This window comes from Chiroxiphia lanceolata, chromosome 3 (assembly GCF_009829145.1).
Source record: "Chiroxiphia lanceolata isolate bChiLan1 chromosome 3, bChiLan1.pri, whole genome shotgun sequence".
NCBI classification, from domain to species: Eukaryota; Metazoa; Chordata; class Aves; order Passeriformes; family Pipridae; genus Chiroxiphia; species Chiroxiphia lanceolata.
This window is the reverse complement of record NC_045639.1, coordinates 59,398,514-59,414,156: the sequence shown is the minus strand read 5'-3', so window position 1 is coordinate 59,414,156 and position 15,643 is coordinate 59,398,514. Positions and strand designations below refer to the sequence as shown.

At 36.6% G+C, this 15,643-nt stretch overlaps 1 protein-coding gene across 3 annotated transcripts in view; it reads left to right on the top strand.

Moving 5' to 3' along the window:
- The window catches only part of EYA4 (EYA transcriptional coactivator and phosphatase 4), a 151,533-nt gene extending 136,741 nt beyond the window's left edge, over positions 1–14,792 (top strand). For 2 of the 3 annotated variants that reach the window (XR_004356066.1, XR_004356065.1), the window contains exons 15-20: positions 3,097–3,155; positions 3,261–3,421; positions 5,516–5,630; positions 7,400–7,521; positions 8,295–8,535; positions 10,153–14,792. Coding sequence is in view for 1 of the 3 variants with exons in the window: in XM_032683021.1 (XP_032538912.1) it covers positions 3,097–3,155; positions 3,261–3,421; positions 5,516–5,630; positions 7,400–7,521; positions 8,295–8,395; positions 10,153–10,233 (639 nt within the window). In the remaining 2 variants the exon portion in view is untranslated. The remainder of the gene's footprint in view (positions 1–3,096; positions 3,156–3,260; positions 3,422–5,515; positions 5,631–7,399; positions 7,522–8,294; positions 8,536–10,152) is intronic. The other variant, XM_032683021.1, reaches the window with a different exon arrangement.
- The last annotated feature ends 851 nt before the right edge of the window (positions 14,793–15,643 follow it).

The following is a 15,643-nucleotide window of genomic DNA, read 5'->3' as shown; positions in this document are numbered from 1 at the left end:
GAAATGAGAAATAAAAAATAGGATTTAGGTAAGTCTCAGAATTTGGGAGGCAGGTCAAACTAGTTTTAACAGAGACTGAAGCATATACATTGAAAAGAGTTTTCTGTATAGCCTAAGAAAGCATAGTGCTGAATATCCTCTCATTAATAACAATATTGTGTTCAGTATGGTAAGTCAGTGTTTTTACTGGATAATGAAATTACTGTCCATTTCAGGAAGATAATATTTATGGATGATTTGTTGATTCTGTATTCTCAAATTTTCAGGCTCTAAAAATCACTGGAAAGAATTGGCTGCACTCAGATATAATTTAAGTTAGTATTGGTTCAAGCAAAAGCTAGATATTGTACCTAGATTCCTTTCCTATAGTCACAGTAATAGGAAATATATTTTTATGTTTTTTAAGTTTTGACCTTGCACTGACAATGAGCCACTGTGACTTCAGCTTAACCAGTACTGCAGCTGATGTGAAAAGTATTTTACTTTAACATTTACAGTGTCAGAGAACTTGCTTTCTTTCCTTCCTCCCCATAACTGTTTGGTGTTATGGGGAGATGATGTGTTGTGCTACCAGTTTCCTGTTTCTTTTGAGAAAAAGTAGAGAACTATCTCAAATCTGCTCAACCCATCTGCTTTTTTTTTTTTTTTATGGCAAGTTTTTTTGACACAAGTGAACTTGTAAAAGGTAAACAGTTGAAGTAGTAAGTAAACAAGAAAACAAAGTAAACAAAAGCAAGGAGTTGTAAGCACAGGAGTTATTTGATGCTCAGCAAATGTAAGTTGCCAGTATGCTGAGAGAAGAAGATGAAGGGGGAAAAGGAGTAAGCTGGAGAGTGCTGTTGGGATTGGTCTCCTGTATATTTAACAACCTTCTTCAAGGGACAAGTAATCAGAAAATTGCATGGCACCCTCCTGTTCCTGGAGTCAATCACAGAATCACAATGAACAAACTGTGAGACAACCAAAAAAAAAAAAAGTAAACAGCTGAGCCTTTGCCACCCACTGATATTTAATTTAATAATGAAATTATCAACAGAACAGTTATCTGAAATTTTCAAGGCTGGAACAATGTAGCTGAAAGGATTGACAAAATCCAAACTGACTTATCCATCAAGGCTTTTGTGTGCCCTTCATTTAATAGTACACCTTCAAATCCACAGAAATTATTTTTAAACTTTTAAACTTTCACCAGTTCCAGGGAAACCTGTGAAGGTGATTAGGAAGCTAGATACTGCAAAATAAAGAGTGGGGCTTTTTTTCTTGATTTTTGAGTTCCTGTGCTACATGGGGTGAAGCATAGTTGCATTTTTTTTCTGGAGTGTAAATAATAAATAAGGGTAAAGAAATCAATCTTTTATTTCAGCTACCCCTTCCCCTTTACTTTCTCTTTTCGTCTACTGTTTACATCCCAGAGCAGCTTCTTTAAAATATTCTACAGCTCAAGATAATCTCCTCAAACAGAACCAAAAAAATTTTATTTCTCCAGTGGGGAGAAGAATGCTTCACTTCTGTTCCTTGAACACATCTCTGTCATACCTGTCTTAATGGACTCAGCCAGATGAGCAGAGTTTGATAACTCATTTTTTTAGCTTTGACTCAATATTTTAAATTATGATTGCTTGTATGATGAAATGAAATTGCGTATTTGAAAATGAAATCATATATATTTATTTTATTAAAAAATTGCTAATATTTTTTATAACAACTTACTTCACATGGGTAAAATCTCTTAAGTTTTCGTTCATTGCAAAGCAGACAAAACAGATGAAATGTTAATTTCCCCAACTCACACTCTAGGAACTTGTGGCATACACATTTGGAAATAACTCCTCTGCTCAGACTTATCTGTTATCTGTACAACTTAGCACTCTTATGAGACAGAGATTGGAAACTTAGAACTGTGTCTTCTTGCATGTCACAGAGAGCTTGAATTAAGTGCTGCTTGTCAGCAACTTTATTTGACATAGATGACTCAGACAACTCTTTCTTTGAGGCACAGAGCTGTGCATTTTGAAAGCTCAATCTCATTTTGCCTAAGTAAGGAGAGTAAAATATTGGAAAGTATTAATTGGGGAGTAATTTTTAAATACATCCTTGAACTTTTCCTTAAAACATCTTAGGACTATGTTAACAATAACTATTTTAAATATTAAAAAATTACATACAGCAAAGTAAAATCTCTGGACATTGAATTTCAGGTGTGTCCTTGGGTTAAGATGTTAGTTCAAACAGCTGCTGAAAACAGTTAATATGATGCGTGATGGCTTGACTTATTTATTTACTGTGCTTCCCCCCCATTTTCTTACCTTTCTGCTATAACCACTGTTCAGATAAGGATATTTGATAGCTGTCCAATTATAAAACCATCTTGGAGGGGAGTTCAGTTTTCTAGTGTACCTCAGTTCCCTCATGTTGCTTCCATCCCTTCCAAAACCAGGGAATAATGAAGTTCTTGAGGATTGATGATTATCTGTGATTTCCCAGCAAAAGGCACTTGCATAAATTAATAAAAGAACCTGATACATGTCCAAACTACTTAACATAAGTCATATGCCTGTTGAGGTTCATTATCATTAGCTTTTAGGGAGTGGGAAAATATGATTTAGGTGATTTTTAAGTACTGGTATACTAAGGAGACTATAAATGAGACTTGCAATTGTTGGGATTTTACAATTAAAATAATCTAAAATTACACCAAAATTGCATATTGCTTTTCTAAAGGCCCGTTTTAACTAGTAATTTACACTATGTAGGAGTTGAAGGTTTTATTATTTTAAAGACAATGATGGTGATAGGAAACTGTGAGTGTACCCACTCTGCCATCTTCTGGTGTAGTTGGTGCACTGCACCGGTCCTTTCTTCAACATCTGTACTAAGCCTGTGGTGAGCATAGAATCATAGAATCATTAAGGTTGGAAAAGACTTCTAATATCATCTAGTCCAACTAGCCCACCGTTAACCTAGCCCACCATGTTCAGCACTAAACCATATCCTCAAGTACCATATCCACATGCCTTTTGAAGACTTCCAGGAATGGTAATTACACTCTTCCATAAGATAACTTATCATTTGGGTTTGTTTGTTTGTTTTCAACAGGAGTGTGATCAAGTTCATATAGATGATGTTTCTTCTGATGATAATGGACAAGACCTAAGGTAAGATACAGCATTTGTTTATTTTTTTATTTTCAATGATTAAATAATTTGAGCATTTACAGGAATACATTGTATTTATTTTTACTGTATTTTGGGTGTTTGCAGTACCTACAGTTTTGCAACTGATGGCTTCCATGCAGCTGCAAGTAGTGCAAACCTTTGTCTGCCAACAGGTGTAAGAGGAGGGGTTGACTGGATGAGGAAGCTGGCTTTCCGTTACAGAAGAGTAAAAGAGTTGTATAATACTTACAAGAACAACATAGGAGGTGAGTTTAATTGTCAAAATGAACCTATACTGCTGATCAGTCTAAACTGCATGGTGATGAACTCCTACCAAGTGAATGTGCCTGGGAAGCCACTGAGGGAATGGAAAGTGATGTGACTGGACTATGGGCTGTTGAAAGCTACTGACTGGAGCAGCAAAGCCAGTGTTATGCTGTTGTGCAGGAGAAAGAGTTGGAAAAACCAAGTAGGCTTTCATTTGGTTCCAACAGAGCCCATCTTCCTGCTTTAGACCCAGGTATTCTTACTGTACTGATTGGTTGAACCACTTATTCTATCTCAAATACGCTGCCTCTAGGAAAGATGTTGTATAGTTTCCACAGCACAAATTGGTTGTGGATGGCCATTTCCATCCTACATTTTCATGATCTAGTTGGTAACAACACAGTCTCCTGAACTCTGCTGGGTACCTGCTAGTCTGTTTTCACCAGTGGATTCAAGAAAATTTTAGCACTACCATGCCAATAACCCCTTTTGTTGACTCTGTAGCTTGCACAGTTGTGTTCTCAATAAGTCCAAGTCTCATTTGGGCCAAGAGCTTTCCTGTTACTGTTTTACTTCATGGACTTGCTCATGTCCTCACCAGCAGACATGTAGGTAACTGAGCAGCAGAACGAAAAGAATCTGTTGTGGAGAGTCCTGTGACTTGCAGAGACAGCCAGCCCTCTTCTGAGGAGGTGAATATGTCAACTGATCCATTCAAAAAGAGACTGTGAGAACAGGGAATACTTAGAAGTCTTCAATAATTGCCACAGTCATGTATTTTCACTCTTAGTAGTTCAGAGTTTTTACATGCCAAGGGATGAAGCAATAGGTGGTAGTAGAGGTCTGACTTTCACTTGCCCTCCCTTGCCCTTTATTGGTGTCATGAATAGTTTTTGTATACTAATAATTCTTGAGCCAGTATTAACCAAACATTTACTGGGTTTTCTTAATGCATCTAAGATTCTAAAGCTGTTGCATTTCATAAAACCTTTTACACTGGTAAGAGCTCAAGTCCAAGAGCACAACATAAGGAATTGCACTAAGAGGAACAATCATTGCAAAGACAGAATGCAGATACATGATGCATTGTACTCCCAGAAATCCTGCTTCTGAAATATAATTCATCCTTAGTGGGCAAGTTTATTCATTCATCCTCTACTTCTTAGCCTTTTTAATAACCTACTTATCACGTATTTATCTGTTTATTTCAGAATAGTGGCTAGAAGGCAACAGAAGGCTAGACTAATCTATATATTTTTAGGTTGCTTCATTTCAGATTTTTGAAGACAGTCACACCATTTCTTGGGTACATAGGGTGTTAGAAGAGGGATACTAAAGGGCATGAAGCCTGCTTCCTTGTTCTTCCAGGACGAAATCTAATTTTAAAATATCTTGGTTCCAAAGAATTCATGTCTCAATGTTCAATAGGCTGGGTATTTTTAAATATCTTACAATTTATACACAAGAAGAGATTTTGAGCTTTTAAAGAGTGAGATCTGAGAACATAAGATGTGCAGCTGTTCGAGGGCTGTAAATGCTATAGAAGGAGCTATCATTACTAACTACAATAGGACATGAAGAGCAAACCATCAGCAAACAAATGTATTTTCATGTGTGTAACCTGCAGTTCACCTATATACAGAGTCATAAGCAGGGCAGTTTTAAACATATGCAGATACTGCAAAGGCCAGTTTATTCTAAAGTACCTTCTTTTGTGACTGTCTCTGCTTGTGACCCTGATGACATGGATCTTCTTGTCACTGCCTCTGATAATTTGAGAGTAAGATACATGTGAGGAGTTGGTTTAAAAAATATGTATTTCTGAAACGTATACTTTGAAATGCAGTAAAGCGGCCTGAATAGATGAAAAAATCTAACTAATTATTAGTATCTAAAATATTCTCTGACATTGCTTGATGCAGTGAAGTACAAATAAAACCAAAGATTTACTGATGGTTGAAGACAATAGATTTTCTCTTTGATATTTGTTCAAGTTCTAGTGGAATTTAAAATATAAACAATTACCATAAACCCCAATACATTCCAGCTAATACAGAATTTAATTCTATTTTTCTTTCTCTTTTACATAAAAGGACTTCTGGGTCCCGCTAAAAGAGATGCATGGTTGCAATTAAGAGCAGAGATTGAAGCTTTGACAGACTCCTGGCTAACAAATGCACTTAAATCATTATCAATTATCAGCACAAGGTATGTATCTGAGTCTACTGTAAAAAAAGGTTCTAGTTTTGGATATGTAATGGCTATTTTTTGCATTTTAGCTTACAGTAAATGAGTGCCTTTAAAGAACAGAACAGATGTACTATGACTTTGGAATATGACATGGGAAAAGTGGAAAGTGGTTTCATTTTAAGTGATTCCACCATTTACTAAAGATAGTATGAAATGTCTTCTAAAATATGTGTACATTGAAAGTGTGTTGTAGAATTCTGAGCCAGCCTTTAATTTATTATCATGTGGACAGCATTTTCTCAATTCCACATTGCTCTGTCCTTCAATGTTTGTGCTTATTCACAGTGCTACCTAAATACTGTATAAATACCAGAACACAAGAACATTTTCCTTCTGTCCTTCCAAGCAAATCAGTATATATTAACATATACCTGAAGTTTTCAGAAAAGCAAAAATCTCTTTTAACTGAGTTAAAATCTGGGTTCCTAGTAATGAGACATAAAATGTACTGTTCTTTGAAACAATGAAAGTATGAACACTGCTGCTGCTTAATCAGCCATGCAATATGTATCTTACCAGAAATCCTAAAAAATCCTAGGTTTAAACCATAAAAAAGAAAAACATTAAGTCATCTTGCCTTCTGAACATGTCTGGGAGAAGACTTAGCATCAAGTGGAAAGACAAACTTGGAAAGACATGAAAATCTTATTTTCAATGTAACAAGTTTTGCAATATGTTTGTCTTTTAATTGTTATTTACTTAACAGTGTCCTAAGCACATCAGGAGAAAAGTAAAAAAATTGTGATTGTTTAAGCTGTGTTTAGCTCTGCATTCCTTTCCAAATCGTTAGTCTTCAAAAAGACTTTCGGTAACGAAGGCCAGTTGAGCACGGGTGGATGAGTCTGGAAAACTGTTATCAGTTACTCCTAATTGTTAAAGGATAGTCTTTTGTCTTGTCTTCAAAGAACTGTACAACTGTAAATCTTTGGAAGCTACCCATGAATCAGCTAAACATTACTTACATTATTGACAGGGAATTGAGATACCTTAAGTCAGAAATAGTAACCTAAGGTCTTGCTTGGAATTTGTGGAAATGCCAGAAGGAAAAATCACAATTATTTGCTCTCAACTCCAACCACTCCATGGTCACGCTCATGTTCCAGCCTCCAGCCTGTCAGTGCCTAAAGTAGCCTGGCTCTGAGTTTTCTGCTGTATAGCTGCTAGCACAACTTCTCCATTCAAGTTTCCATTCTCACCATTTGATGCCAGCTTATTACCATGATTATCCTCCCTCTTAGAAATATTCCTACTCTTGAAACATGAAGGAAGTAATATCATTATGGAGAAATGTGTACTGGCTGTTTATTTCCCTTAAAGAGTAATAAAAAACGTTTTTGTGTTCTCTTAACTCCTTTATATTGCCGATGGCTACTGCCAGCTAATTGCCAGCATGAAAATTGTGCTTTCAAAGCATTAAAATGCCTCTTTTTGGAGGTAGTTGGTAGTCTTAAATGTCTGTTTTAGTGGACCCATCTTCAAGGATTTGTTTTCTATAAACCACTGTGGAATACTTCCTACAAAAATCAGGCCCTGCATATTTTTTAAAGGATTTTTTTCCAAAGCTTTATGTACCTTTTTCTGTAAGTGACGGTGCTGAGCAGCACTACTGTGTGAGTGAAAGTCAATGTTGAGGAAATCTGGATATGCTCTTCACAGCTAGTTCATTTCATCAGCATTTGGATACTGTTTCTAAACTATTTAAACTTAAACCGTTTCTCTCATTTTAGGAGTAATTGTGTAAACGTGTTGGTAACAACGACCCAGCTTATCCCAGCACTTGCGAAAGTTCTGCTATACAGTTTAGGAGGAGCTTTTCCTATTGAAAATATTTACAGTGCAACCAAAATAGGTAAGAAAATTATTCTTTCATTCATTCTCACTACACTGCATTACCAATATTTTTTTCTGCCAGAAATGGATGGATTCCAAAACACTTCCTTGACACTTAGCAATTTTAGTTATAAGATTTAGACGTTGCATATATTGAGATATCTTTATGTTGAGGAATTCCAAAGTTGCCTTATTTTAAATGATGCCTGAAGGAATAAAGATACAGATTAAAAGCCTCAGAAATTCCTCAGTATGGTGGAGAAAACAAAAAACGTGCAGAAAACCATGAAGAAAAGTGTTCTGTGAATTCAAACCTGAGCAGAACTTGTGTTAAAATAACCTCTGCTGTGACATTCAGCTCTACGTAAGTAAGGCCACAGCTCCACAAACTTTTTCCCGAGGCATAATACATCAGAGATGGTGATGAAAACTATTACTAACAGAAGCTGCATTGGTGGATGCCAAAAGATCACTTCCCTATTCTATTCATAACTGTGTGCCTTTTGTGTATTATGGTTTGTAAATGTATGGTTTAATTCACTAACCTATTAATTTTTGCAGAGTTGCTAATTCTTTTACCTTAGTGGCTTTCCTGTAATAATTAATAAATTTATCTTTACCTGAAACAGCTTAGTGTCAATAAGGGAATTCATTACTTCTTACCCGATTTGGCTCTAAGGCTGGGAACCTTTCAAAAGTAGTAGTAGCAATGTCTTACCACTCCAAAAATCCTTTGTAAGGCTTCACTGTAACTCACTTGATATTTTGAATAAATAGTGCCTTGTTTTTCAGGCAAAGAGAGCTGTTTTGAGCGTATAGTGTCCAGATTTGGCACTAACATAACTTATGTTGTGATTGGAGATGGCCGAGATGAGGAACATGCAGCTAATCAGGTAACTTCACTCTGAACTCTTATCTCATTTATCTTCCAGGAAAAGAAAGTTGCTTTGAACGAATAATGCAAAGGTTTGGCAGAAAAGTAGTATATGTTGTAATTGGGGATGGTGTAGAAGAAGAACAGGCAGCAAAAAAGGTAACCTGTCTTCTGAAATGTTGGTGTGATACGTAGCTACTAATGCAAGCCTTTCTGTTTGCATTTCTGTCAGTGTTGCACAAAATGACAAATAATTTCAGTCCACAGATGCAAGGCAGCAAGAGCATGATGAGATCAAAACTAGAGTAAATGAACCATTTGGATTCTAGCATTTGCTTCACTTGGCTTTGGAAAGAAATGAAAGCCCCACAAAATTATTTTTAAAATAAATGAAGAAATATTGCAGTAAAAATGTCTGACTAGCTTCAAGCAAATCAAAAGATAAGCAGAAGAGATAGAAAGGGCTATAACACGATGGTTGAGTGGTGTTTTTCTCTAAATATTGAAATCAGGGATGTTTCAAGAGAAGTATTACAGAGAATGTGGAAAAACATGTAAAGGACTGTGCAAATTTTTTGCTAACATAGATGAAGATCCATAATTTACTGGAGCAAATAGGATAAACATATAATTTGCTTCAAGAGAGATGTATCTGCTAAAGGAAAAAGAACACAGCATAGAGATTGTGTACCAAATCTGCGGTTCTGAAAAAAGAACTCTTTCCTTATAAATATTCAGTTTTCTTATGATGATAATTCAAGTCCAATTTCAGCAGAAAAATTTTCAATGTTCAGAAATAGATAAAATCAGTAATTTGTGCCATGCTTTCTAGTATAACCCCTAGAAGTGTGCAGAAACTGTAATTTTTGCCTGACAGTGTCTGTACAGGACAAGTGATGTAAATATCCTTGAGCTAGGAGTAGCAAAATAAAGTACCCTCATAGTGTTGTAGTTGGAACGGAAAGAAAATGAAAATAACCAAAATGCTCATTCCAAATGGTTCCTTAATATAGGTACAGTATTGGTGATGGGTCTTTTATAATTTGTGCTAAACGATGGTGGTTTGATTGTGTGTTTTCCGGTTTGGCATGCTTTTTTTCTTATGTTGACTATATTGCATGGATAGGTGCAGAATTCAGAGAGAGGGATGAATATGGCACATTACAAATAGATCTGAACTCAACATGAAAGTATGGGGCTTATTAATATGCTGATGAATTGTTGAAGGAGAATAGTGCATATACTTGCACCTCTCAGATCCTGATGCTTTCTCCAACACAAATTATCTTTTCTTAAACCAGAAGTGTGTTATTTTCGTATCAAAAGAGATTTCTTTTTCCCCTAGATGGAGAAAAAATGTAATTCAACGCTGTTTCAAAGTGTTGAGTGAGAAGCCTTTTTTAATGGAAGTCTTATAGCCCTTTAAGTGATCATTCAGTATTTTGCAGTCAAATAAGTGGAGCAGAAAGGCATTTCCTATTAATGCTCCTTTGTATGGGTTTGCATGTTAACATTAAGCAAGTAGCTCTTAATAAGTAACAGGCTGTTTCCAAAGAAACTATTAAGAAAGACTATCTAATTATTTTAACTTCAGTTGAGCTATTAAGCTCAGATCTATTTTGGTCTGATTTTTGTCAGTACTTTAATACCAAAAATCAATCCAGAAACAGTGATGTAAAATACGTGGTGGTAATCTAACTAGCCTCGTGTGTCGTATACCACCCTGTATCACGGTGTTCATCTTTCCTGACCTTTTCCCTCCTCTAACAAACACAGCACAACATGCCTTTCTGGAGGATATCCAGTCATTCGGACCTCTTGGCTCTCCATCAAGCACTGGAACTAGAGTATTTGTAACTGTGTTCTAAAGTTGGCGATCCTTTTTTTTATATATATATTTCAAGTACACTGAATTTTTATGTGTGATTCAATGCCTCTGGCTTTACACATATGAATTGTCTTAAGAAGGGAAGAAATATTTGGAATTAAAAATTCCAAATTGAAGAATTCAGATTGCTGAATGAAGTTAAAACATTAGTGCTACATAAGGAAGCTCTATGGTCTTATATATACAACATTTTTAAATGAATTAAAACTGTGGAGGTTGCTGGTACACACCAAGTGAGCCCTGACAGGAGTGAACAAAGGACTCAAACTGGCAAAGCACCAAAATGCGTTTTCCAGCCAACAAGGTGGTGTTCAACAACATTCCTCAAAATGGGATATATTCTCAGCACTGAGGTTTGAACCAGACTTTAGCCTACCTAACCCAGAAAATCTGAATTGGAATGCACTCAGACTGTATAATGACAATCCTGTCTAGACCTGTAATTTGTGTAAATTATTGATGAAAATAATTTACTGTGACTTTGTTAGCAGCTGATTTTGGAAGTGGATGCAATTTTTCTTTCTTTTGGGGGTGCAGGGGAGGGAAAGGGTTATATAATATTGTCTCTTTTATAAGTTTGGCAAACAGAATGTCATAATGATGTGTTGTGCCTTAAAGAGAAGATTGTGTTCGTGTGTTATAATGTAATTTTGGTTAAAAACTCTGTAGATAAACAAAGAAAAACCTTTGTGGTAATTTTTGACATGACCAAATTTGAAATTCAAAGAAATCAAAGAGCAGAGCTGCACCAAAGCATTTAAGTATTTGCTGCAGTAAGAAAAAAATAATAAAGGAAAGTTTGTGTTTTTATTTGGATTCTGAATAATTCCACTGATTGTTTGAGAAAAGTTAAGAGTACGTTGGGAAGTTAATATTGGGGACCGCTACGTTGAAAGGTTAAAAAAAAGTGTTTAACACCTTCGGCATCATTTCTTGATTCTCCAACAAGAGAACTAAGAGCCATATTCATTAATTACCAAGTCCACTGAAAGCCATACAGTGAGTGCATCTGCTGTGTATAAAATAACAAAGTTCCACCCAGCAGACAAAGTGTTCAGGTGGCATTACTGGAAGGTGAAAATGTGGAGTTAAGCCCAGATGGGGAATAAAACACAATTCCATTAGGAATGAAAAATTCCTAAAGAAACTCAAGTCAGTCAGATGTGCAAATGATGCTCCATTTAGCATATTCAGGATCAACACAAGCTGCTGAAATTACTGGCATAATGACATTGGCCATTTCAAGAGTATAGTCCACTTTGGTACATAAAGTAGCATTTTGGTAGTTTTTCAATTGTGTTCCACATTTCCATGTATTTTGTTTTGGGTCAGCATGATTTTCCTCACCCGTTTTTGATTGCACAAAATACTACACAGGGACAACCATAAATGTTTTGGAACCAGAAATTTCAATAGTATGTCAGGTATCTGAGGAGAAGATAAAGAGATGGTTTTTATAAAGAAATATTGAGAAATATATCACCTTAACTTTCCTAATTTCTGTTAAAAGTTACGGTCCATACAGTAATGATTATCTTGCGAGTTTGAACATGCTATTTTTCATCTTTGGAAAATGAGCAACGTCCATATTGTACACGAGGTCCTTAGTGCTCTACGTGCAGCTTGAGCACTCTGAAACAACAGCAGGTGGTTTGTCTCTCATTGCAGAAAATGGAAACTACTTTTTTCAGTTTTTAAGACTGTATATGGAGACATCTGAGGTTGTCTGTGCACTGAACTGCATGAAGAGGTGTATGCAAGAGAAGGTGTTAAATGCAAACTCTGGGATGCCTGCACAAGCACAGTAGTTGGCACTGAGGTGAAAATCTTCCCTCGCTGTGCTGTGAAGCCAACATATGTCATAGTTACCAGGTAGTGACTTTGCTGATTTAAACTCTGTTGAGGTTACATTACAGTTAGTTGGTTGGTGAAAGCCTGGAGCCACTAAAAGTACAAGGCAGAATTCTTCTATAAATTCATAAAAATGGGATTTCTTCTCTGTGTTGGAGTTGGATATGCAAGTCACCACACAACAAACTAACAATAATTTGTTATCACTGGGCAGTTTAAAGCCATCACATGAGCCTTGCCACATACAAAATCACTACAGACTAGCTATTTGGATGATAGATTTATGTGTCCAAAAAGTAAAAATTATGCATACCTTCTTTATATTTTCAGTACTTGTCTAGTCAGATTTGTGCTGGAAGTACCTTTTTCATAAAAAGCTGTAGTTAACAGCTTTTTGTAGTGTTTCAGGTGGGAAAAGGTGTTTCTACTGGAATAGGAAAAAACTTCAAAGCCTTTCTCAAGTTCTAGCATTGCATAAAAATCTCAATGCAAAAGCATGATAAGCCAAAAAATTGGTATGGTGAACTAGCTTTTTTTTTCTTTTTCTTTTTTTTGACAAGTCACAGTGTTTTTTAAATGCATGAAGCAATATTATTTCTCAAATTACTTGCTCAGTGTTCTTTTCCTAATCAGATGTAAGAACAAAAAGTGGCCCAGCAACAACCGTTGGTTCTTACAAAAGGTTTGCAGTGCCTTCATTGGAGTTGTGCTTAGCTTTTTGTGGTGGATGCGGCTCAATTTATATTCTGGACTTCTAGAGAGGAGATGGAGGGAAAAGGAGGAAAGTTTTACAGAGCATGACAAAGTTCGGTGTGCTACCATAGCAGAAGTTAATTATAAAAATAAGTAATCCACAAAAATGTGAATCCAAAGACAATTCAAGGATTTAGCTCGAAAGCCGTCGCAATACAAAATTTCAGAGCATGAATACTCTCTTGCTAAGCAAAAATTGCTATATATCTTTAAATAAAAGTGTGTAGAACATTCCTTGTAGGGAGAAATTAGTCTGATACATTTTCCTGCATGAACAATACAGGGGAGAAAATAACCAAGGCAGAGACATCAGGCTGTTCCAAGTGGGCCTAAGAAGATTAAACGGAAGGTTGGTCACTTTGACACTGGGTGCATTTTAATTCAAAAGCATATTAATCAGAAACTACCTTCCCTTCAGCCTCTCCTCAACAACCAAGATTGAGCAAAGGTCATGTTTGCAAGTATTTTTGGCAAATGAAGTATAGAATATAACGCCTTTTGCTGATACTCTAGCGGTTCTCAGTACAGAACATGAACGTTCATTAGGCATTTGAGTAGTCAGCTTGCAGAATACAAAAATTGTGTGATTGCAGTCACAAGCTGGTATCTTAAAAAGATATAAAACCGTGCAGTTCAGTAAAATAGAACAGAAAAAAATAAAAAATAGGCTTATTTTTAGATGCCTGTGGAGATTGTGCACAAAGATCTAGGTGGCAGCTAGCTCCCAGATCTGTTTTCATTAGAATCCAGTGTGAGCAGCAGTGTTTGCATCTAAAGCAGTGTGGAGTGTGTTCCGGTGCAAGCATTGACAAGGGAGATGAGGCCAAATCAAAGTCCTCTATACAAGCACACTTCATCTTGGGGTGAATGAGGTCCTGTATTCTATCAGAATTGCAGAGTTTATGGAGAATATAGACTTGACCCAGGATAGGGAGACTAGGTTTTAGCTATGAGGTTGTACCCAGATCCAGGGTTTCAGTTCAAAAGTCATCTCTGCTTGAAAGGATTGACAGCAGGCATATGCTGTAAATGAATATGGTATTTAGTATCTCTGAAGAGAAGCTGAAGTGACAGAAGCCAAAATCCCAGCAATAGCAGCATTTTGAATATTTGAAGCCAAGGGTCTCTGTCATGTATTAGCAGATTATAGTTTATTAGGGCCTACCTAATTTAAGAAAATGTAAATTAAAATTAAAAGCTTGTAAAATTATGTACATCTTTACTATTTCTCAATAAATACACTCGGAAATGTCTTTTTTCTGTACTATATGGTGTTGTAAGTTGTTCGGTCTGTGGTTGTTGTGTCTCCATACACAATGTCTCTTACGGGTACTGACTGTGACCTTGGACTCTTATGTCCGTGCTGCCCTTGTGGTTCATGCCTGGAGCAACCCTGAGCCTGTGCATGTGGTCTGGTACAGACTGGCTCACCTGCAGACTGTTTGCAGGGTACAGCCTTAGAGAGAATCTACCCCTGCTCTGCACTGAGGCTTCCTCACCAAGAACATTAGGTGCCTTGCTTCAGATGCAGCCTGAGTGACAACTAGCACCTTTGTTGCAGTGTCCTTGGGACAAAATACAGAACAAACGCAAATTTGATGGTCTAGATACACAGTGTATGCATATAAATTCCCTTGCCAATTCACTAATTAATATTATGCTAGTATTCTTATGGACATGGGTTGTTAGGAGACAGACTGGGCTACTGAGGGGCAAGCAGCCTTTCCGGTTGAAGATTGTCCTCGTGAAACTTTGTAAATGTCTTTGGGAGCTGTACTTCATGTCTTAGTGAGGTACTGACCTTCGTTTGAAGAAAGCAGTCCCTCCACAGTCTGCTGTGGGAGGCCAGAGTGGGATTGCAGGACTGTCAGCACACTTAGACATGACATTATGATCTTGGAACAACATAACAAGTAGCAGAGCCTTGGTAACCAGAGTGCTTCAGCCACAAGAAGCAGCTTGTAACAGTAGATTTTTTTTTCCCATGGGTTAGATTAAAACATGTCTGTTAACAAACACAACTATTCTGTATATCTGCTTTCTCCTCAGTTTTAGGAACAAAAAGGAAGATACATCAAAAATAGGGTGGACAAAATATAAAAAAACCCTATCTACTGAGCAGACAGACCCATCCACTGAGCAAACAGTACCATTTCAGAAGAGTGAGATAAAAGGGAATCAGAAAATGGTTTTCCTCTGTGTTAAAACTGTGGTGGATTTCAGAACTTTTCCCTTTTCATATGAGGATAAAAATGAGATACTGAGGGCATTTATTTAAAAGCTTTGACTGGGTGAAAGCACAGCATTACCTTCATTTTGCATTGCTGAGAAACTCAGTGCTCTAAATGGCCATCAGTGTGTCCTGCAGATGATGTTCATAGTGATGAACTAAAGTAAAAATATTACACTGAGGGCATTTATGTGTGGACAAATAACTCTTCCTGATTTGTGTGCAAAAATACTTCTTCCTCATTATCCATTACCAATAAAAATATCCTCAAGGAAAACCAAGCAGAAATTCAAAATGGAGTTGTGTTGTCTCTTCCGTTGTTTGTCAGTTATTATCTCTAAGAGATGCATGTTTAGGGTTGACTTGTTTGATTAGTTTTCTTTTTTCCAAACAAATAGTGGATTCGGAACCATTTTGCATGTGTTTATAAATTTGGGGGGATTGTTTCAGTTGCCAAAAGCCGAGGTAGTAGGAGAAATGCTGTGAAAGTCAAAACATCTGAATAGTTTGGTTTTGCATGTTAATTTCTCTACAGATGTCAAGGT